The 23486-nt window shown below is 42.9% G+C and overlaps 1 protein-coding gene across 1 annotated transcript in view; it reads left to right on the top strand.

The window, feature by feature from the left end:
- Positions 1-23486, top strand: part of LOC146701636 (cadherin-20-like) — a 102020-nt gene that overhangs the window by 59408 nt on the left and 19126 nt on the right. Inside the window, exons 3-5 of the mRNA XM_085467938.1 lie at positions 11288-11591; positions 17932-18226; positions 18529-18648. Coding sequence (XP_085324064.1) covers positions 11373-11591; positions 17932-18226; positions 18529-18648 — 634 coding nt within the window. The 5' untranslated portion in view covers positions 11288-11372. The remainder of the gene's footprint in view (positions 1-11287; positions 11592-17931; positions 18227-18528; positions 18649-23486) is intronic.

Raw genomic sequence — 23486 nt, 5'->3', positions numbered from 1 at the left:
AGGCAGCTTATCTGAGACAATAGCACGAGAAGCAGGAAGCCAGATGAAGTCAGGCAGGCAGGCACTTAATGTCACGGTTCACTCTTTCAACCCCGTGCCAGTTCTGATGCCTCACAATTAAGGCCAAACATCTTATTTTTGTCTTTTCTACCAATTACTGTAAAGGTTACCGCATCTTGGCTTGCGTACACAAATCCTCCTTCACATGTGTGTGTGTGTGTCTCTCTCTACAAAGACACAATGACTTCCCCGTCTAATTTCCCTTTGTTTCGACCCGTAGCCAAAATCAGACATGAAAAGGCTTGACTGTGCACCCCAAAGACACAGAAGAGCTCTTTGTACTCAGGCTTGTTCTGCTCCATGCCATTTCTAATCTCGGGCAGAAGGGAAGAGAGCTGCTCCTCTTATCTTAGATGACATGGAGGCTTTGCTCCCTCTCTCTGGAGCTCTCTCATCTTGTTCTTCTGAAACCTAACCCTCTTTCATGCTTTCTCCTTGTGGTGGTTGTGGTGGCAAAGCGATACGCTGAGTGAGACTGGCTGAATTTTGTTTAGGTTATTCCGTCTGAAAGCTGTTACATGATAAGTGAGAGTAAAGAAGCCGGGTTTTACCTTCCCGGGATGGTTTTTTTCCCATCACTTCTTTGGACCTTAGCTTTGTCATTATTTTTTAATCGGCTCTCTGAAGCATGGCAGTATTGAGAGCCGTTTGAATGTGGAAGACTAGGGTTTATCAAGTGTAGGTTTCTCTACTTTCCCTTCTAGAAGGGTGGCCTTGTGAATGTCTGTCTCCCAGCCAACCCAAGGCTTTTTCTGAGAAACAATATTTGGGCTATCTGAAAAGTTGTTTTCAGAACTCTTCAGCTTACACAAAAGATAGTGCTGTGTGGATGCAGTCGGAGAGATGGATGCAGCCAATTTCTCCTGGAGAGCACTTTTACTAAAGCAACAAAAAGAACCCCCTATGGCTCCAACCCTTTCACTAATAGATCACTATTAAAACCAAACAGTAATTTTTAACTTAGAGAAATTTGGTTTTATTTATTTATTTATTTTGGTTGTTTTGTGTCATCACAATGTGGTGTTCAATTGCAGTCAACCTAATCACTATCCCATGAGTGCTCATAATATCTCCTTGTATTATCTAATATATTTAGTTGTTTTCTTGTTTGCACAATAATTACAGAAACATGAAGTGCGACATGTGACTGCGTGGTAAATACATGAGAGATGGAGCCTGCAGACCAGCCATTAGATACAAAGTGATGCGCAGCAAGCAAACAGCTTCCTGTGTGGACGGGGCTTTACGTTGCATACCTTTAATACTTGATCGAATTTAAACTGGATGAATAAGAAAATCAGCCCAGAAATTTTTTTTTACAGTGGAATATTAGCTAGCATAGGTGTCAGGGGTTGACTCACTTTTGAAAGCAGCTCCTGGTGGCCAATTGATGAACTGCATTTTATAATTTTGGGGGTTGTCACTCATTGCAACATCAGTCAGTTGATTGTAAAATGTTGTAATCAAGAACAAAGCTAGTGTGACTGTTTCATGTCATTGTGTGTAAGACAAACAAAAGGCAAGCAACAAAAGGAGGAATCAATAATGCAGCTTTGTTTTGAGTTGCTTCTCTAAAGATTGGCGAAAGACTGAAAAACAATCAATAAAGCGATTAGTGGTGTGGTACCAAAACCTTTAACTTCTCTGCAAGTCTAACAACCATGACATCCGCTTTCCTCACGGACGCCTCCGTTTGTTGTAAGTTGTGGCAAAAGGTGCACTGAGGTGACACAACACGTCACGGCTTTTAAAAACGTTTAGAGAAGGCGTACTTTATCCGATGCATGAAAAGCAGCGTATCCTTATAACATCCCGCATATCACAACAGAACCAAAGTCTGGCAACATGCAGAACATAGCTGTATCCAATCTATTTAAACAGCAGGTCTGGGCCATTGTGACGGGTGCCCAAAGGGACCTGTTCTCCAGACGTCCACCAACACAGACAGAGGCCCTTCCATAAGTCCTATAGGTTCAATTTGTTCTGCCAATTATTATCCTCTGCTCTGCCACAGTGATGGAAGGTGTTGTTCAGTGTGCCTGAATGCCACCCTCTCCAACAAAGAGGGAGCCCCTGCCTTTTTTCCGGGGGTCCAGTCAAGCATTCGCTAACAGATTGGCCGGGGCGCTAACCAGTCAGGTCTTCAAAGAGACAAAGACGACAGGGAGGGCAGCAAAGGAGGGGAGAGGGGTCGGTGGTGAAGAAGAATGACCTGCCAAATGAGAAAGAAGACATATTGAAAGGGACAGAGTGGGAGAGAGAAAAAACATATTGAACCGATGGAGAAGTGCAACCTTTTGACCATCTGGCTCGGTGGGTGACAACAGCCTTCATCTGTATTTTTAGAGCTGTACAACACACCAAATTACTCTGTCAGGAAGATTAAGGAGAGTCAAAGGGCTGTCGAGTGGAAAAAAAAAGAGCAAAGTTGTCCCAGAGGGAACAGTGGATAAACTTTGCTCCATCACTTTACTTTGTCTGTAAATACAATATGTAAACAGTTCAAACTGTGTAATGAAAGAGGAAAATAGGAAGCCAAGCAGCTGCCTAGAACACTTTCTGTGCAATATATTCTCATTTCTGTTTAAACATGGTTGAGTACATCTCCAATATGATTTCACTTTCGCTGTCCTCCTCCTGAGGAGAAATATGCAAGAGACCCGACTCCGAGAACCTCTGCATTAATTCCATGATTGCTTAAATGAAACGCTGCTATTTTCTCTCTGTCGGTGCTAAACAGGGATCAGATCTCCGTGACCATGACTAATCTTCAGCTGCGCTTATTGTGTGTATTGGTGTGCGCCCGATTTTTTTCTGGCTCTTTTTGCCAATTTGGAAAACTAATTGCTTTGATTCTGACCGCGCGAGCAGCGGAATATAATGCAGTGTAAAGCTTCATCTTTCATGCCCATAAATCCCTCTACAGATCCAGCGGTGTACAACACCGGCTCATTAAAATGCATTAGGGCAGGTTTGCCGGCATTTTCCTCTTTGTCCTCCATCCTTTTTCTGCTTCTAGTCGGTGATCTTGCACCCCTGGCAGTTGCCACACTCAGCCCATGTTGTTCCACACTGGCCACTTTATTCACTTGCAAATACCCCGAAATGAAATGGGTTGCACGCCCCTCCACAGCATACTATCTACCACCTACCTCATGCCTCTCTCGTCTCATTCCTTCATCCTTTGCTTGCTTGATTTTGCACCCCCCCCCGCTGTAATTTCACCCCTGTCCTGCTCTCAGAGCCCCCACCGCTCCCGTCCTCTTTCTCCACCTCTTCTCTACCCACTGACCAAGGTTGTAGATTGCTGGATTACGCTGGAGCCGGGGGAGGTCGTCCCACTGATTGTAAAGAGAGGGACAATTGGTCCTTTAGTCTGATTGGGTTCCCAGATAAGCGACACCCGGGATGAGAGTGTGCAGACAGGCATGAGAGGCAGAAAGCAGTGGAGACGGAGTACACAGGCAGCACCAGAAGATCTATATTTATTTATATATACGGATGGAGAGAAGGGAAACTTTACAAAGAGGCCAGTGAGAGACGGAGTGTGGACTCGGGGTGACTTTAGGGAAGCTGATTCACTGCAGGCAAAAGCTCTCACAACTTTTACAAGGCAAATTTAGCAAGCGCGCAGGGAAAAGAAGAACAAAGAGATAAAAGGAGGAGAAAAACGAGCAGAAGGAGGAATAAAGTTAAAAAGGTAAGGCATAGATTTTAGTGTGTGCGTGTATGTGTGTGTGACTTTCACCGGTCACGTTTTGAACTGTGCCAGTAACACTTTCAAGCTGTAAACAGGGTACAGTTAGGGATGGTGTAGGTGCCACTGGGGATTCCTCAGCGATAACTGCACCCTCCGATCAATAGTTGGAATTTCTTTTGGTATGCATTAATTAATAGGGAGTGCTTAGAGAAACACGCATGTGGCTGTCAAAAGTAGGTCGTGGTGAGTATTTTTTTAGCAGAGGAGGGGGCACAACAAACTTTCCGTAGCTCCAATTCTCAGCACGTCTGTGCTGTCGCTGCTTCAAACAAGTCATGCCGAAGGAGAGGAATGCCTATCTGCTTTTAAAGGACCACTGTTTGGCATTCAGACCTCATTCGACAGCCTGAGTCGAGGTTCTAGTTTCTCAAGATGCGGGCTTTTTTTCCCTCCCCACTATCAAACCCATTAAGCTATCGCCTCTCTTGTAAGGCCCACAAATAAGATACTAGATTGGCAGGTGCGTCCTCGCAGGAGCTGACCGGCTTTTCTTGCCATTATCAGAAGCAGGATTCTCTGAAAGATGAGCATCGAGCGCTGGAATCCAAATTCACAACACCGTTCAGGTTTCTCAAATTACATTTCCAGCACAGGAAATGGGCCTAACGAGGAGCGGGGGCTTCTCCAGCTGCTAATTTGAAAGGATCCGTCTCCAAGACGCCGCGGTTTAATTTGTGACACTGATTGCAAACTTTTCCAGATGACGCTTATGAACTGTGACATCATTTCCATGCACCAGTGCCCGGGATGAATGCCAGTTTGTGTGATTTAATTTCTCAATAAATGACAAGGCTCCTTTTATGGCCTCTACTGAGCGATGAATGAACTGAATGTGCATCGAAGGAGGAGATAGAGGCTAAAACTACAGTAGAGATGGAATGAAAGAGCCTTACGGAAAGTTAAAAATAAGCTGGAGCGGTACAGTAGCACAGATGTTCAAAAAGAGGGAAGAATGATGAAAGGGTGAATGGATTAGTTTTGTTACCAAGCTTCTGAAGCTCAGCCAGAACACAAAGAGAAGCAGAGTGTGGAGGGAGGGAGGAGTAATTAAAAACACCTTACAGTAAATGAGCTGCAGGGAGGGAGACGCTCGTTGCGGCGCAGCGGTGGCGGCGTGCACAGCTGCACGGGCCGAGCATCCCACAATTAAAGAAGCGGGTTCAAAGCCGGGCCCACGCCAGCATCTGTGTCCTGAGGGGGTCCAAGGTTGGAGGAAGGAAGGCGAATACAGGGTAGCAGCCTGATGGGCACACACACACACAGGCATGCTGTGAACTTATATTCATACCAGCACACAAACAACTGTGTGATCTTGAGAGAGTTCGGCCAGATTGCACACACCCCCCCTCTCTTAGCTCGATGCTGCCTTTGAAGGCTCACCCTGTGAGCCAGCTCAGGAAACTGGGTCTTTGCTCCAGGCAGTGACGGTATAGAAACCACAAGAAGTGGTCAGCTTTATCCACACACATACAAACCACACCAGAGGCCACGCTGAAGTAAAGGCCTGTTTATTAAAAGTTAGCGCACGCAGCAGCCGAGTCTCCGTTTAATTACACGTAAATCAGTAAATAAACATTCAGAAATATACAAAAAACGACACTTCTATAGGGAATACAGCCCGTCACGCTCGGCCCTGGAAGTGAAATTAGATTCAGAAAGCCCTTCTGCATTTTGTAACAGCAGCCGCTCGGCTTATTGTGTTCGGCTTAGTGAAAGACACTTTCTCATGCCGGTTCTGCATCTCAAAAAAGTGCATCAAGGCAGCAACCTCGCCTGGGTCGGCGATATTCAGACCTTCCACATGACCATCGCTCTTCACCATGCAAAATCAATTGTGGTTAACAAATTGGCCGTGACGTTTTGCCCTGCCGGGGTGGGTGGATCCCTTTTTCATGGGTCCACCCAGTTTTTAAGAACCTTTTTCCACAGTCTGGGAGGCCTCTTTTTAAAGCTGAGGTGAGTGGAGCAAAGACATGGCCACTGTGAAATTAACACTTAATAATGCTCCACATAACACTTGAACAGGGTGAACCCATACTAATGTGCCACACACTGAGCTGGCCCCTGGTAACCTCACAAAGTAAAGGGTTTGAAGAATTGAAACGTTTCTGGAAAGTATTTAATAGCATTTAAAATCAAATTAGCCACATCTTTTTTATTATCGACGAATAACTGGCCTATAAAATAAATAAATATATGAAAAATGAAAAAGATGACTTTCGAAATGTTTTTAATATTGCTTGTTTTTTACATAATGTAAAGTTTAGATCCCAAAAACAAGTTAACTTTTTGGAACTTTCCCTCAAAAATAATGAGGTTCCAAACTTGGAATGTCATGCTGTCCGAGCTTTGCTACAGGCATAACCAACTATGTGCTAACTTAGTGACTAAATAGTAGCTTTGTTGTACTTAGTTGTGTAGTATGTTCTATTTTGACAGGGTTGAGTCAAAGTGAACACAGTGTGTTGTGTACTTGCCAGAAGAAACTTTTGCAAACATTTGACTGTGACCGTCACGCTCAGTACTACCTTTTATAAGCTTTTGCAGCTTGTTGTGTCTCTCTGAACACTATATTATTCTATATATCAATATAGATGAACATTTAATACAAAACAACACGAAACAACACATGTAATGTGCAGTCTGTAATTCCTGAAACTACTTGTAGGTAATGAAGCATGCAATTTGGTATGGTTGCTATGGGCTCAGCATCTGCAAGCCTCTAGCGCAAATTTTGTCATGCACAGTATCCGTGTCAGAAAAGCTATGCAGATGCTTGATTTTTGTTCTGTAAACTTTTCACTGCTGTGATTTCCAGAGGGTGGGCCACGGCCCCCTGGAGTACTGTGAAGGTACTGCAGATGGGCAAAGAGTGGCCATTTACAATAAATATGTATTGTTTAAAGTCTGTTCACTGAAAAAAAGAAGCTTTTAGTCTATATGCAGAAGTGCAGAGGTAGTTTTTAGACAACGTTTTTTCCACCTAGATCGTTTAACTGATTGTTAACTGGTAAAAAAAGAAAGAAAGAAAAAGGACACTGAGTTACCTCCAACAGCAGTGTACCATTCAGTTTATATGCTCTTAAAAGAGTAGCATGAAGTAAAAATGTAACTTATTTAATCCTATTCATTCATTTTGAGAAACCTCTGTGCACAGGAAAATAAAAACGAATGTCAAGAGGATGCCAAAGCAACAGGTGTATAGAAATGTTGAACAATCAGAAACCTGCAAATAATAACCCTATGAAGTCTGACATCATGAAAGGAGTTAAAGACGCACGCGTTTGAGGCAGCGAGACAACCTTCAGTTTCAGCTTCGTTACTGAAACTTTACAGAGTTCTCAGTGACCTAAAAGGCGGCTTACATGCGGACGAAAAGACAAAACATGGAAAAGACTATATGGTTTAGCAAAATACCAAATACATATGGACACGGCCTGTAAGGTAAAACTCTGAGGAATCAAATAAATTCTTCTATTAAAGATTTCTTGTGGAATCCTAAAAGACTTTTGACTAGAAAGAACTTAACTTGGGAAATAAAGCTATGTCCTCTTCACCTGCTTCTGTTAATTTTCTCTGGGGTCTTCCTCTTTTCCTGCTCCATGGCAGCTCCATCTTTAACTTCCTTTGTGTAATAAATCCACTATCCCTTCTCTGGACATAACCAAACCATCTCAGCCTTGCCTCTCTAACTCTGCCTTCAAACAGCTCAACCTAAGCTGTCCCTCTGAAAAGTGTGTTGATTCAAACCGGTTTGAAACAGCATTGATGGAAGCTAGCAGTTCAATGGTCAGGCCTCAGAAGCATTCCTTCACAGTAAGTCTGTGATTAGACTAGTTTTCAATTACAGCTAGTGCAGTTCCTCCATATCTCTTCTTACCTCTCAGATTTATCTGGTACAAATTTACATGCACTGTATTTCAGGTGTTTTCTGCCTGCTGACACTGAAACCTTTGCACAAGTACCCAAAATGACCCTAAAAGTGTCTCCAAAAGCCTCTCGTAACTAACTTTCGGGACTTCTTAACTTTATGATGGCTCAGTCGGGTTTAACACCCACTCCTATGAGCACAAGTTCCACCAGTTAGTTCACCTGGATGGAGGTGCTTTCTGAGTGTATTCAAGCAGCAGTGACTCAGTATGAACAGGTGGAGGTACAGATTCTGTCCGTCAGTCATACCGCAGCAGTTTGTTTTCCTCCATTGGAAGAAATCACTCACCTCACTCCCTCACGCAGGAACAGTTTGATATAGTCTGTTGTTGTCAGATCGCAGCTAATGGAGCAGCAGGTGGACTCTGAGTACGATGATACGACAATATGGTCTATCATTTTCTCACACCAGCTGCTCCCTCTGACAATCACTGTCACTCATTTTCTTCCTCCAACCCTTCCTTCCAATGCTTTCTTTCATTTTAAGACAAACACTGGACAAATTGGATGTTTCTGTAGCTTCTTTTCTATTTTGATTTGTTATTTTTCTTTTGAATACAAAGGCAGATTTTTTCACTTGGAGGAATGCTTCAGCCCGGTGGGAAAATACCTCTTTGCCTTAAGTCTTGCAAAGCTTTTTCATATGATTGCTCTGCCGCCCTCCGCCTAGCTCCTCATCCCCTCAACCCTTCATCTTCCCATCCCCTTCTATCCGCTGTTCACACCAGCTGCCGTTTTGCTTAAACAGGTGAAATGCCATAAGATTAACAGAACAGAGATGTGAAGAATGTTTTGCCAGCACAATTGCGTAGCATGTCACCTCATTAGGCACGACAAAATGGAGCAAAATGCCCGGGTGCAAGCTGCGACCTTTGAGGGGAGGAGCCGAAAGGGGAGGAAGGTCTGGGAGCTAATTTGACTTCATAATGGCAACCAGTCGGCTTGAATAGGCAGAAAAGAGAGGAGCAGCGAGGTCAAGTGTCAGTCGTCCTGCCAAGCGGCCCTCGCGGGGATTGTCTTAACACACACACACACACACACAGCTCAGCCTCCCGCTGACAATGCAGCCACGCCTCCCACCCTTCCCTGCCTTTTGTGCCTCTTCAACAATGATTAACTGATTCAGGGACTCCACGGCAGCACAATGCACTCTCTCTTACAAAACATAATGGAGTCAACCAATGAGTCAAACAGTCTCTCTTTCTTCCGTTGCTGCAAACTTTCTGCTAACAGCCTCCTCTCTTCTTGCTTTTCTTTTCCTTTTATCCCCTCCCCTCCTCGCTCCCTTTTTCTACTTTCAGACCTTAAATCTGCCTATTTTCCCCTGAGCTCATTAATGCAGGAAGATGCGGGCAGATGCAGCCGTCCTCCTAATACATAAAACCAGGATGCAGATGGGAAGAGGCAGCGTAGGTGCCATGCGCTGCATGTGAAAAGGTATTGATCTGAGTTAATCAATACCTTTTCACAAGCATCTCCTGCAAAAATTCACAGACGTGACCTCGCTGATCTTAAGGATTCCTGTGATGCTCGTATCAAAAAGAGCAACATGGAGGAAGATGGTATTTAGAGGAATGAAATCCTGCAACCAGGCAGCACCATAGGGGCATTCAAAACCTGCGATATGGAAGGAAGAAGAAAAAAAAACGTACACAGCACACTTGTAATGAACGGTGTGCAGCGCTGAAGGGAGCTTGTTGAACACGGTGTGAGTAGAGCTGAGCAGGGGTGTTAACAGAAACACTACAATCTCAGAACATCACACCCCCGGGTCTTTTACAGGAGGTGTGAAGGAGCTCACCTCTCCTCATGACAGGAAGAGGAGGAAGGAAGAGAAAGAGTGTGCTTACACTTGCTGATGTTTTGTGTCCCGAGCTGGAGGGAAAGAAGCTGGAGCTGGTGCTTCATTATTTCTGTTATCTCCTCCAGGCTCCAAAACCTTACATTGCTTTAACATTTTTAGGGGAAGTTTGGGCAATGTAATATGAAATGTGCAGGCTTTTGTATGACTATATAATATGAGATAAAAGATGAAATGCCTGCATATAAAAGATGGAATTAGCCACCATTAGCAACAAATTAGCTTTTTAGGTGACTCCATCTTGGGTTTTTGTAGCCAAAAATAACCTTGTTTGTAAGAGAGGGTGGAGTGCTACAGCTACTGTATCACACAAACACAGATACCTGCTAATTGCTGCTAAGAAACAAAAATAAAGAAGTACGATTGATGGACAGATAAATGGATTAACCGTGCAGTTCCTGAGTCCTTTTCCTTAGTTGGATGCTGTGTAGCTAAGAGTGCTAATCAGTATTAATTGAAGCACAGATTAAGTTAACGATAGAAAGCAGTAGTCTTTGTTCAATAACAAATGACAAAACAAATTTCCCACGTGTGGGACTAATAAAGGTTATCTTATCTTATCTTATCTTATCTTATCTTATAATTACAATAACAATGAAGTGGAAAATGAAGCCAGCGACAGAAACTGCAGTTCTAGTGTTTGCCCAACTGCAAAGTAAACTAAACTTCTGAATAGCATGAGTAGGGTGAAACTTTTTCTCACTCATCCACCTGCATGAGTGTAGCTGCTGTTACTGACAGGAATCCTGGCATCTGCTTGGGCCCATCCACTAATATTGTACTGGACCTCTCCACGGTGTGTTTGTGCTGTTGGTGCCTTTTCGACCATTTTATGTGACTAATATTGCGGCTTGCTGTGTCGTGCAGACCATCCAAGAGGTCTGTGCATTAACTGAAATGAAACGTTTATGGAGGTTGCTTTGTGGAAGAAGCTGATAAATTAGGCTGACTAATTTTTGCTGCCAGCCTCAAGTGGCCATAAGAGGAACTACAGTTTTAGTGACTTCATCTTGTTGTCATGACTATTAAAGCTGGTTGGCTGTTGGCCTAGCTTGGTACTGGTTGCCTTACTATTAAAATTTAAAAATGCACCTGCCAGTGCTTCTGATGCTCCCTACTTTATATAATACATTCAAGTAGAAATGACAAACAGTGGTTTGGAAGTTACATTAGTCTGTTCAGTTCCTGAATTTTGTACACCTACGGACTGATTTGATGTACTTAAATGACCCATAAAAACCACAAAAGGTCATCTTCATTCTAAGGCAATCCTCACTAGAGATGTTATAGTTACACATACCTGTGACATCAACAGTCTTTTTGTTTTCATTTTATAACTTTTAAAAAGAAAAAATACAGCACAACGTTTATTTGGTTTACCTAAAAGCAACAAAAAAAAATCTGAAGAACATGTACCCATTCTCCTCATTTCTTTTCAACTCCACATTGCCAGTACAAGAGGAACCCTCTCATTCAGCCGTTATAAGGCTCACACAGATACACAGCTCATCATAAATCTACAAAAGCTCAGTAGTAGAGAAATAATCTGGAGTCAGTGGAAATGTCCTTGTTGTATCCCGTGGCACTGTTGGAGACCTGTGGATGACACATATTAACAGAAATGAATGTGTCCAGAATCTGAGACTCATCTGTGCTCTTCCTTTTTTCTCTTCCAGCAGCCACAAAGACGAGACCCAGGAAATAGCTCCACTTGTCAAGAAAAAGGGAAAAGTCTTTTCAAATACTACTCCGTGTTTCACGATGGGAGACCGAGTGCATCTTCCAGCAGTTGCGTGGACCTTGCTCCCCGTGGCTCTTGGCATTTTGACCCTTCTGCCTCATAGCCTTCTGGGTACGCCGGCAGAGGAGGAACATGTAGGGAGCTCAGCACTGCTGCAACGGGCAAAGCGAAGCTGGGTGTGGAATCAGTTCTTTGTCCTGGAGGAGTATACTGGACTGGAACCACTTTATATTGGAAAGGTCAGTCTTCACTATAAGTTGCACTTTACATGTGGAGGTATAAGATGCAAAGAGTGTGGGTTTCTAGCCTTGCAGAGAGCATGGTTTCTTTTTTTTTTTTTTTTTTTTTTTTTTTTGTTGGCCTGTCCCGTTTGGCTCTTTTGCCATCAGAATTGTTGTCTAAAGGCAAAGAAAGATGCCCAACGGATTTACTTTACCAAACTGACCATCCCAGCCTTGCCGTAATGGTCCATTTGATTCACCTTTTATTGTTTATTTTATTTTCACTTGCTGAATATGGGACAGACTTGACTGGGGGAAAGAAGGGGAGAAAGAAAGAGGGAAAGAGAAACAGCTGAGAAGAGGGACGGGGGAGAAGGGCAAAAGACAAAAACCAACAGAACGGGCAGAGAAAAAAAAATGCATATATCAATCACCTGGATCACCTGCTGAGAAAGAAAAAAGAAAGCAAGCAGAAGAGAACAAGAGTAATAGAATAAACAACATCACAATGATATATGGGAATATGACAGTAAATACTAAATATTAAACATTATTGTGCAGCACATAAGATCAACAGAACACAGTGTGCTTTGAGGTAGGAGCCAAAAAGGGTGTAGTTTGTGGGTGTGATCACCCGTGTGTACACCTGTGAGCATGGACGCGCTTGTTTTTTTTTTAAAAGGTTCCTTCATGTAATGATCTGCTAGAGGGTGTGGGGGGGCCACAGCCCCGTCCTCCAGGGCGTGAAGCAGGTGTGGAGGAGATCAAAACTCCAGACATCCAGAGGCCCCCAGAACACAAGAGACCAAGGAAGACCAACAGAGGGGCAGCTGCGCCACTGTCCCGGAAAGAGCTGAGGACAGTCCCAGATGAGGGCTCACTCAGCAGCCGCGGAGCAGAAGCCAGGGGGAGTTGCAGTGACGCGCCTGTGAGCTCCGCCGGCAGCCAGCTGCGCCTGAGTGACCGAGCCCCAGGCCGAGAGGCCGGGGGCACCCCACCTCCGAAGTGGCCCGAGCGAGCCCCAGGCTCCAGGCCCCGATAAGCGGCCGCCAAGGAGTGAGCCGGTGTGCACCTGGACGCCCATCCCCAGACACAAAGAACCACCAACGCACCGATGTCTGAGGGGGTCCGCCACTGGCAGGGGAAGTGGTGGTAGGGGGAGATAGGCCTCCAAACCTTGGAGGGCCTGAGATGTCCCCAGAGAGGTGGCGCCTGACACCCAACCTGACATATAGACACAGACATACAGGCACACACAGATACAAACATCCATTCCCACCCTCATGCTCTCATATGCACTTACTCCACACTCAACCAACGTGGAGACAGACATAAAGAGACGTTGTACACACGATCACACTCCCCAAGCGTACTCTACAAACCGGGTCTAGGTGCCCCCGCCCCTGGAGGGGGGAACTGCACCCAGACCCAGGTGGTGTTTCCCTTTTCCCTGCGGTGGGGGGAGGCAGACCGCCCCGACTCCGCAGCAGCAGGAAGGCTCCACACTCCAGACCGCAGTCAGACGGCCAACTCCTCCTCCTAGTCCTAGCCCCCCTGCTCCAGCAGGTCGCAGAGAACGGGGGTGAGAGAAGACTCCAAGCATGGTTTCTAAGTAACCTTTGAACTGATAGGTGCTGCAAAGTGAATTTAACTCCAACTCCTTCAAACAGAGCAAACTAAAAGATCTATAGGGGAGCTCTACTGCTGGAGGTCATCGGCAGCTTGGCTAGAGCTGAGCACATGAATACAAAAAGAGAAGATCATGGGTGGGCAAAGGCAAGCTTCAATAAACACAAGAAGAAGAAAAAAGAAAAAGAAATTCCAAATTTAATCCCTGGATGCACTGAGTTCTTCTGAGAGACAGCCTCTCTTCTGTCCACTTTGAACCAGAGCCAGACAGCAGTGATTGAGTTAATTGACTCGAACCGAAGCTTCAGTCGGTCTCCGTTTCTCAGAAGTGGACGGCACATCTGCAGCACCGCTGACATGCTCTCACAAGAGCAGAGGAGAGGTGCTCACAATGGAGCACTTTGATTGCTCGCTTGCTAAAGTGAATTGAACATTTGATCAATAGTTGTAATTCTAGTCATCATCGGCAGAGAGAAGCATCATTTCTGCAAGCTCAAACTTAAAAAAAAAAATGCCATTATATCACTAAAAAAGATTTCTCTGGAAAGAGAGAAAGCAAAAAAATAATTTAGTGTCAAGTGCCTGCACAAATCTGAGTCGATTTAGGAGCCATTTCACTGAGTATTACTCTCACAGTATAGAAATTGTCTGCAGGAGCACATGTTTTCTTTTAGTTTCAACAAATACAGAAGTAATAATGTATCTAAATTTAAACAAAATGCTCAAGCCTGCTATTTTTTCTTACTGTGAAGCCAATTTTAACCAATTTACGAGCAACAAACAAGTATTATCAGTGCAGCTAACACCACAGACACTATGAAAGATGGATGTGAAGCCAGTGCTTATTGAAGTCTTTCTTTTTTCTGAACTCAACCACCAGGTTTGGGTCATTCTGAGTAAAATATTAACTCAATTGTGGAAGTTTTGGTCTTTCTGAGAATGCTGATTGGCTAATGACTTGTGATTGATGAATCACTCACTTATCACAGCTGGTTTCAAAACACCAAGAAAATGCTTTTTGCTATTCCTGAATAGCTAAAAGTATAAAGCCCCGATTTCAGAACTACCACTCCCTCAATATCCCTCATCAGCTTTTAAAGCACTGCAGTATTAACTGCTCATCCTCAGAAATCACCCTTTGGGAGTGACGCAAACCTGCTTTAATTAGTCTTCTGGAATAATTTCACTACCACCACTTGGGAATACTGAGGAAAATGTCAGATTCCTAAAAGCCATGTGCTTATGCAGACAGAGAGATCTGCAGGAAAAATATTACTTCCACTTAAATATGGCGTGAAAAATTTCCATACCGTGTTTCTCCTCATCTCTAATTTTTTCACACTGAATGGATAAAGTGATTCTAACAGGCTGAGCTACAACCCAAAGGGCCACTCAAGTCCGGGGCAAAGCAGAAGATGTATTGCAGCCGCCGTCCTTAGTTTGCTTCTCCTCAGTTCTCCCTACCTCTGCTGAGGAACTTTGTATTCAGAGCCGCTGGGTTGTTGGAGGTTTGGGGGTTTGGGCCAAAGCTGAGAAGGAGCAGGTAATTGATAGCCCGAGTGTCAAACTTGCTACTTTCAAAGGCTTTGAAGGAAAGGAGGCACTGGAGCCGGAGAAGGTGGATAAGCAGAGGAAAGCTGAGCCTGTGATATATCACTACCAGACACAGGGCTAAAGTCCACAATGAGGTGCTGATTAGGAAATCTATTCTGGGCTGAGCTGGGCTTTGCAGGAGAGCGTGCAGGTGGGCATGTTGTCGGCAGTGATAGGAAAAGCTGTATTGTCTGCTTCTCGGCAATGAAAGATATTGTAAAAACTACTAGTGCATTATCACTGGCATAACAAGTAGCAAAACTTTTAGCCGTTCAACCACCTCGGCTCGGCCCCAGATGAGAAAAACAGCCAAAGGAAGTGTGTCTTGAAAGGAGTGTTTGCAGATTTAGTGCTGTGTTGTGGCCTGGCTGCACACCTGTTGATTATATATGAGACAGACTGGGGGGCATTTAATTTCACTCCGCTAGTGTGATGGCAGCAAGCACTCATCATACGCAGAGGCCCTTTAAGTACAAAGTAAAGTCTGATTGCAGATCAACAGGATGACATTTGCTCTTAGAGGCTACAAAAGGCTTCTGATTGCACTGCAGGGTCTCGGGCAACAGGCTATAAGCTGTGATTATATGTCTACTTCCAGCAACAATATTAAGAACAACACATAAGCACACACCATCCCTGGAGGTCAAGAATTTTACAATTTTGGGGGACTCAAATCAGTTTGACAGTAATGCATTAATTTATCATAAGGACATTTCATGTTTTTCCAGATTATTTAGACTACAACGTAAAAACCATTAACAATGAGCCCTGGTGAGGTCAAAATTAGTTAATTGCTAATCACATTACATCAAATTACATCAGGAAAAGCTTAGATCCATGTGCCAAAATCATCACATACCCACTGATCTGAAGTGGGCCAGACTGGGAACTCTATTGGTACATATCCTACATATCGCAGAAAACATTCAGTGAAAAGAAGTTTAACTACAAATTGTAGTGCAGCGCAAACCCACCAGCATAGCTCGACATGCTTGTCAACACAACAAATTACAGGACAATGTTAATTTGCAAAAAAGTGCTGAATTTATATATCTATTTGTTTATTTGTTTTCTTTTTTGTTTTTCTTTTACTGTGACAAAAACTGGAAATTTTCTGTTATTTAATGTAATACGAACAATAATAAGCAATTTAACTACAACCAAAGTACTTTGATGCAGTACAACGAGCAACGTGAGGTCTTTGCCAGTGAGACATTCTGGCCCCACCCGGGTCTTAGGTTTGACACCCCTGGCTGAAGCCGTGGAGTAACCTCTGGGGCTGAAAAAAGATGAAAAAAAAACTGATAAAGCGACATCACTTGAATTATGTTCTTCTGATTTTATTTTACCTACTTTTGATTCAGAGCGTATCTTATATTCCATTACTGACGAGAGAAGAGGGAGTAAAACGGAGCAGGTGGTCAAATGAAAGCTGTTAATGAAGAATCATCTTCAGCAAGCAAATCATCAGAAGATCAAAATGAATCCCTGACAAAGGCAAAGATACTTTAATTCATCTTGTTCTCTTGAATCAAAGGTTTGAGTGCGCTGCAGCAGATTTTAGATAACAAATTCCATGAAGCATCACCTTAACCATTGTCAACAATGCCAGCATATGCATTGATTTTTTTTTTTAACCTACTCAACCTACTTGCTATTCAAACCGTCTCTTTGTTAGGGCCAGTCAATAAGACTAAAGCTGTTTACAGGGGGAGGGGCTTAAATGGCTTGTTTCAGACAGAGAATCCAAAGCCCCTGACAGAGCCCTTCTAATAAAAGTGTCATGGTCCTGGGTCTTTTGACCCAGCGTTTTAAGTTTGAGTTTATTTTGTTCATTAGGTTATCTAAGTTCATTTGGTTATTAGACTCCTTGTGTTCTCTTCCCCTGTATTTAAGCTTCCCCTCACCCTTCGTGTTTCATGCTGCGTGTCTTATGTTATCAAGTTTGTATTATTATGCCTAAGTGTTTCTAGTTATTATTTTCCCCTCGTGTTTCCAACCATGTTAAATCTCCCCTGCTCTTCATGCGTTTCATGTCTGTGTCTTACGTTGTCAAGTTCGGGTTGTCATGTCTATGTCTCATTATGTTTCCTGTTTTATTGTGAAGAGGTCTGGTGTTCTGTGTTCATCATGTTCAGTTTTACTCTCCCACTGTGACGTCATTATGTTCATGTGTGCCAGCTGTTTCCTCATGTGTCTCCACTTCCCCTAATCACCTCCTGTGTATTTAAGTCCTCTGTTTTCAGTGTGTGATTGTCAGGTCGTCTGTTGTCCACGCCATGCTTCCTATGCCATGCCATGCCTCCTATGCCATGCCATGCCATGCCATGCTTCCTATGCCATGCTTCCAAGTGTCTTGTCTAGGTTTTTCTTATTGTTTGTTTAGATTTCCCAGTTTAGGTTTGTGTTAATTTTGCTTCAGTTTGCCTTGCCCTTTGTTTGTACCTTTTTTACCAGCCATATTAAACGGCTCGCTTTTTGTTAACATTCAAGTTTTGTTCCCTGTTCCTTGGAGTCTGCATTTTGGGTCCTTTTTCAATTCATACAGTCTGCCCTCGCCAGACTGTGACAAAAAGCCCCAAATAAAAATATGGAGCTGGAAAGGAGCACAACAAGTCCACTTTAAGAAAGTTACCCTGTAGCTGTGTTGTGCACACTGAATCATGGCTACTCTTACACTCCTAACAGTCAGGTTGCAAAAATGTGAAATAGCAAATTTTCATCACATACTTTACTGTTCTTTGATAACTTGACTAATTCCCTAAATAGGGAGCCACGTTGTTCCAGGCATGTACTACAGCCTCTTTTCTTGTGTATCCTCATTTCTGGGTGTGTGGTTTTTTTCTGCAGCAACTATAACACATGTTTAGTTGGACTGAGATCATGAGGTTGACTTGGACGTTGCTTCATTTGTCCCAGTAAAGCTGTTTGTTTGTCATTTCTGTATGCTTAGGATTGCTGTGCTGTTGCATTTTTCTAAAATTGGAAGATACGACCTAATTATCATTCCCAAAACATGTCAATGCCCTAATACTTTTGGACTGCACCATTTGTCTGTTGTACTGTCAATTTATGACTGGTCTTTCATGCTGGTCATGAGAATTTCACTTTTAACTAACAACTCTGAACCGCACAGCTCCACTCAGACATGGACAAAGGTGATGGCTCCATTAAGTACATCCTCACGGGGGAAGGGGCGGGCACCACGTTCACCATCGATGACAGCACGGGGGACATCCACGCAATCCAGAGGCTGGACCGAGAGGTGAAGGCTCAGTACATACTCCGTGCACAGGCCCGCAACCGCCTCACGGACAGGCCCCTAGAGCCTGAGTCCGAGTTCATCGTCAAGATCCAGGACATCAATGACAACGAGCCGAGATTTCTAGATGGCCCATACCAGGCGACTGTGCCTGAGATGTCCAAAATAGGTAAGCAGAAGGAAAAGGAAAGGCGGGCGCATGGTAGGAGACAGAAACAAAAATGTTCTCTGTGCATGTTTGTCCATGTTTGCAGCCATGGCGAACAATAACAAAGTGCATAAAAGCCCTTCAGAGTTGACGCTGTTGCTTGTTCTTACAGCCTCGTTTCCATCTGCTTCATTCACAATTCATAAAGATACTTTTAAAGTAAATAAGCACAGTTAGTTTGTGTCTACAGATGGAGAAATCTCCACCTAAGAGGATGCTTCCTATTTATAACTGCATCATCTCCCGCTAACCTCTGCTTCCAGGAACATCTGTGATCCAGCTGACCGCTACAGATGCTGACGACCCCACATATGGCAACAGCGCACGTGTGGTCTACAGCATACTGGAGGGCCAGCCTTATTTCTCTGTAGATGCCAAGACTGGTACGAAGCTGCAAAACCACTCATTGCATGCAGAAGCTGGAAATTTCAAGCTTCACCAGCTACTAACTATTTTATGAGCTCCATATGAATTTGTAATTACTCGGAATGATGTCAGATGACCCGATAAAGTCCACAAACTTCCTTAAGATTTATTAACAGGCACCTACCACCTCTTTTTTAACACTATATCACACTGATTTTGTCTGATTTTAGCAGTCCACACCCCTGTGTATACTAGAGCTGGGCGATAGAACGATAACGATATGTATCGCGATATAACTTTTACTCGATAGAGAAATTAAGCTATCGCGATAGACCTCGCCGCTCTTGTCCTCTTAAAAAAAAAAAAAAAAAAAAAGGTCAGCCAATCCAAATTAAGCAGCGCAGAGCCGAACCAATCACAGCCGCAGCGTCACGTCGCGTGACTTGTTACGTACAGCACAAGTGCCAAGCCGCACGTGTGTTTGTTTGGGAAACAGCCAGCGGGTAATGGAGCCAGCGCGTAATGGAGGAAATGAGTGTGCCGACTAGAAAAATCAACCGAGCGTGACCGAAGAGAAAACAGATGATGGTTCCAATGCCGGAGAGATTGTCGAACGGAAGAGCCATAGAAGTTCCGTAGTGTGAAGGTATTTCGGCTATTTCAAGTCTGACAAAAACAGAGTAGCGTGCACTGTAAATGTGCCGAAAGCAAGTCTGGAAATACAATAAACTGGTGCATGCGTCACACTGTGCGCCACGTTATTGTTTCGGTGAAATGAATTTCTACAATACTGTTACTGTTAATTCTACTCTCTGCAGTGTTTAAATGCTTACATATACACACAGTTACTGTCCCTCCACACATACGACTCTGTTCTGCTTCTATGCCCCAGCTTTGTTTACTTTTTCCCACCGAGGCTTCTAGACTTCTGATTGGCCAACATTTCTGCACGGTTAGGAATCTAGCGCCACCTGCTGCTTTGGCATGTTCATAGCAGCGTTTTCCTTCATTTCTGCCTTTATGTGTGGACGGGATTATTTTTTAAAACGAAAACGGAAAATCTCCGATTTCAAAAATACCCGTGTACGTGTGGACGTAGCCTCAGTCTCTGACTGGAAGCGCTAATTCGTCATTCGGCTTTTGTCAGACTAAAGTAACTGTTAAAACTGTTTGAAAAGCTAAGCTATACAACAAGGAGAGATTGAGAATTTCCTTTTAGTTCTCAGTTTATTTGATATTGACAAAGGTTAGTCAGTTTTGTCTGTTCTTCTGTAAAACAAACTAAGATTTATTTTTAGAATTAATATTTTGTTTCTAAGTGGAATTGACAATTTAGTCTGTTTCGTTTGTTCTATTTTGAAACTTAAACGCTTTAGCGGCTGCCTTTTGTGTAGTTTGCAATATTTGCCTTTATTTATCTGAAAAAGTCTCATGTTCCTTAAGTACATCTACCCTGTTGAACTTATTATGGGAAATAAATATTTAAATAAAAACAAGCTGCTGATTATTTCACATTTTACTTGTGAGCAACGGCACATTTAAATCTTACAAATATAGTTATTTGGCTTATATCGTGATAGATATCGTTATCGCCTGAAATGAAAAGAACATATCGTGATATGAAAAAATCTCATATCGCCCAGCTCTAGTGTATACCAAACCGACTTTGAATGTAGGAAGCTCAGCATGGTTCCTGTTGTTGCTATGAGACTACCGAACACTTGTCTGAAACGCGCCGCAACTTGCCACGTCTCTAAATCCTGGCACCCGACAAAAAAAGAGCTCAAAGTGTGACTTTTCTGTTGAAAATGAGGACAGAATAAGACAGACGGCACCTCATAGCATGGAGAGCAAACGCTTGGAGAAATATAAAATTAAATACTATGTATTTTGCAGTATACTTTTAACCATCTTGCTGGTTTCTTCTCACCTGCTTTCTCTTTTTTATCTCTTTCCAAGCAGCAGTTGAGTCCCAGTTACCGGCTTATATTTTGAGTATTTTCTTCTGAGATGATGAATCCATCAATGGTGACAGAAACATACAAAGTCATTTTATTAGTAAAGGACTATTTGAAGTTTTTGAGAAACCTGCTTTAACCCACATCCTGTTAGCCTAGCTTAGCATAAAGACTGGATCAAGAAACAAACAGCATACTTGGCTTTGTATTATGTATTTCTTGCAAATGCTTTTGATCACACAGCTTGACCTTCTTCATTTCAATCAGTACCAGAAGTAATTAAAAATAATTATTAGTATACAGTAGATAATAAAAGGAAGTGTTGCACCCTGTACTTAAAGCTAAATGATATAGGCTACTACATTTGACAAAAGTCAGGGCCCCAAACTTATGTGTGGCGTACTCCCTTTGGTTGTAGCGAAGATTAAAAAAAAGAAGAAGCAGTTTTTGGTTTACGGGCAAAAACTGAGTCACTCCCCCGAGACTCTCACATTAAAATGTCTGGCTTTATAGCAGAAATAAATACGTTTACAGCTTGCTACAACCTGTCTGTATATTTAGGATAATTGTGCTGTTGTCTTGATTTAAAACTGCAACCTAAGCACCTGGGTTTTTTCAGGCTTTAAGTTTTCTATTATTGCTGTGGCGACCTTGACTTGCAGCTGGAAGCCACAGCTTCACTTTCTCTAATTTGAGTCACTGAACTAGATTTTGTGTCTTTTTTTAGTGATGTTAGTGCCTTTTACCAACTAATATTCCATTATGTTGCATCCAGTTAACTAATTAAATGTTGTCAAGTATGCAACTACACCATTTTAACACTCCTAGTGTCACACATACATTCATACAGTGTTTTTATCTAGACATAACATTACACACATGAAGCACTGGGGTAACTAGCTGGTTCAGCATCTTACTCAATGGTGCTTCAGACCATTGATGGGAGGAGCCAAGTATCCAACCATCCAACCAGCCACAGCTGCCCCCAAAAGACAGGAAGAATAATGCACGAATACTAACTGCAGATAAGAAACAGAGTACAGCAACATGGAGACTAACCAGGGACCTCAGGATGACAACAGACGATCCCAAAAAGGGAGACAGGAATATTTACACACTGAGGGTGTTTAAAAAAGTGGAGACATTTTTGGTAGTGCACTTCCACCTTTGTGTATTTATCATTTTCCTGTTTCAACATGACAGTGCTTCAGTGCGTGAAGCCAGCGTACAGCATGGTGTGGAAAAAAACTGGACTTGTTCAGACAAAGCTCTGACTTTGACCATCTAACAGCTTTGGGATGAACTAAATTATCAACCCACAAGCGTGAGAGACCTCTCCAATACTCTTGGGTCTGAATTAGATCAAACTACTGCAGCCAGGTATCTTTTCAAAGAAGAAGAATAAAGATTATTGGTTGGCCAGCGTGTTTTACAAAATAACAGCATATAAAAATAAGGTAAACATAACTTGTAAAAGAGGAAGATTTCTTTAAACCTGTAGCTTTCTAGGATGTGGTTAAAGGATTTACTACCATGTCCAAAAATCCATTAGTACCTCTGGCCAGTGTTTAACACAGCTGTCCCGTTTCTTTGTCAGCACAGAATCTGTTGCCAAACCGCTGAGGGTGCACTGCCCATCAACAGCCAGTCAGACTACTGCTACCGCTGCTGCTGTAGGTCGGCTCTGCAGCCATCAATCAGCCTCACTGCCTCGACTATAGGCACAGCTTTTATTGGTGCTGCCACAATGTACAACTTAAACACAGACAGCCTTGGAGCTGCCCGCAACTTGAACTCCTTTTCTGATTCTGTAGCACAAAACTTTTACCTTGCATGAATTGTGCTGCAGATTTAAAATAAAAGCAATTGAAAAAAGCACGCAAATGTGATTCAGAGAAATTAGGCTGTAAGCCAATAGTGAGGTTGCAGGGTTGAGGTTGGTTACGTGCACTTTAACTGTGCAGCTATGCAAAAAAATACCTTATTTAATCCTCTAGAAGCAACAATTTCTTACTTTTCTTTGCTCTCATTTTCAGTTCGAACTAAAGTAAATGTGATTATTTCCACTTCTTGATTAGGACACTGAGTGATAACTTCATTAGGAACACCTGTGCATCTGTGTAATTATGTGCTCATCTGATCACGCAATCATGTGTTTGCAGAGCAAAACATTAAAGTCTGCAGATAAGTCCGAATGCTTACTTAATCTAAACATAAAACATCAGAATCAGGAATAATGTGGTTTTTCTCCAACTGCTGATATTGTGAGATTTCCACCACAGCTGCTTCTGGAGTTCAGTTAGGTGAGAGGTCAGCTGGCAGACCGGTTGGAGCTGGCAGACAGTAGCATAGATAACCAATCTTCACGTCCGTGCTGAGAAAGAAAGCATTTGAGTCAGAGGTGGACAGGCTACAACAGCAAAGGACCACATTGAGTCTGACTGAGGCAGCAGAGGTCACAGACTCACTACAACTGGACAAAAATGTATCTTGGTCTGATTAGTCTCCTTTTTGTCCTAAAGCTGCAGATAGCAGGCTCAAATCTATGGTCAGAGATGATGTTTTCAGTACCACAGTTGACCTTTTCTAGAAGCAAGTCACGTTAAGTCAGGTACTGCAAAATTATTTTGAGGTCCACTAAATATGAAGCCACAAAGTTTGATTCTTTTGACTCAAAATAGAATCTAAAAAGGACATTATTACATCTTCATGACCACCACCACATTGTTGTTATTTTTTTTTTCAAAGTCATGGTAGTCTTAGGTGCTTGAAGGCAACTCTTTTTTTAGGTCCTTGAAAATGATATCATCGATCAGTCGCCTACAGATATATTTTGAGATCCCATCTGTTTCAACTCCCATTCACATCTAGATGCATCTGACCCTAATAACTCTCAT

Source organism: Copadichromis virginalis, linkage group LG9 (genome assembly GCF_057382275.1).
Source record: "Copadichromis virginalis isolate Kocher_CV1m ecotype Utaka linkage group LG9, C_Virginalis_male_GT1.1, whole genome shotgun sequence".
In the NCBI taxonomy this organism is placed as follows: domain Eukaryota; kingdom Metazoa; phylum Chordata; class Actinopteri; order Cichliformes; family Cichlidae; genus Copadichromis; species Copadichromis virginalis.
The sequence above is the reverse complement of the archived record's forward strand: the minus strand, read 5'-3'. Positions and strand labels throughout refer to the sequence as shown.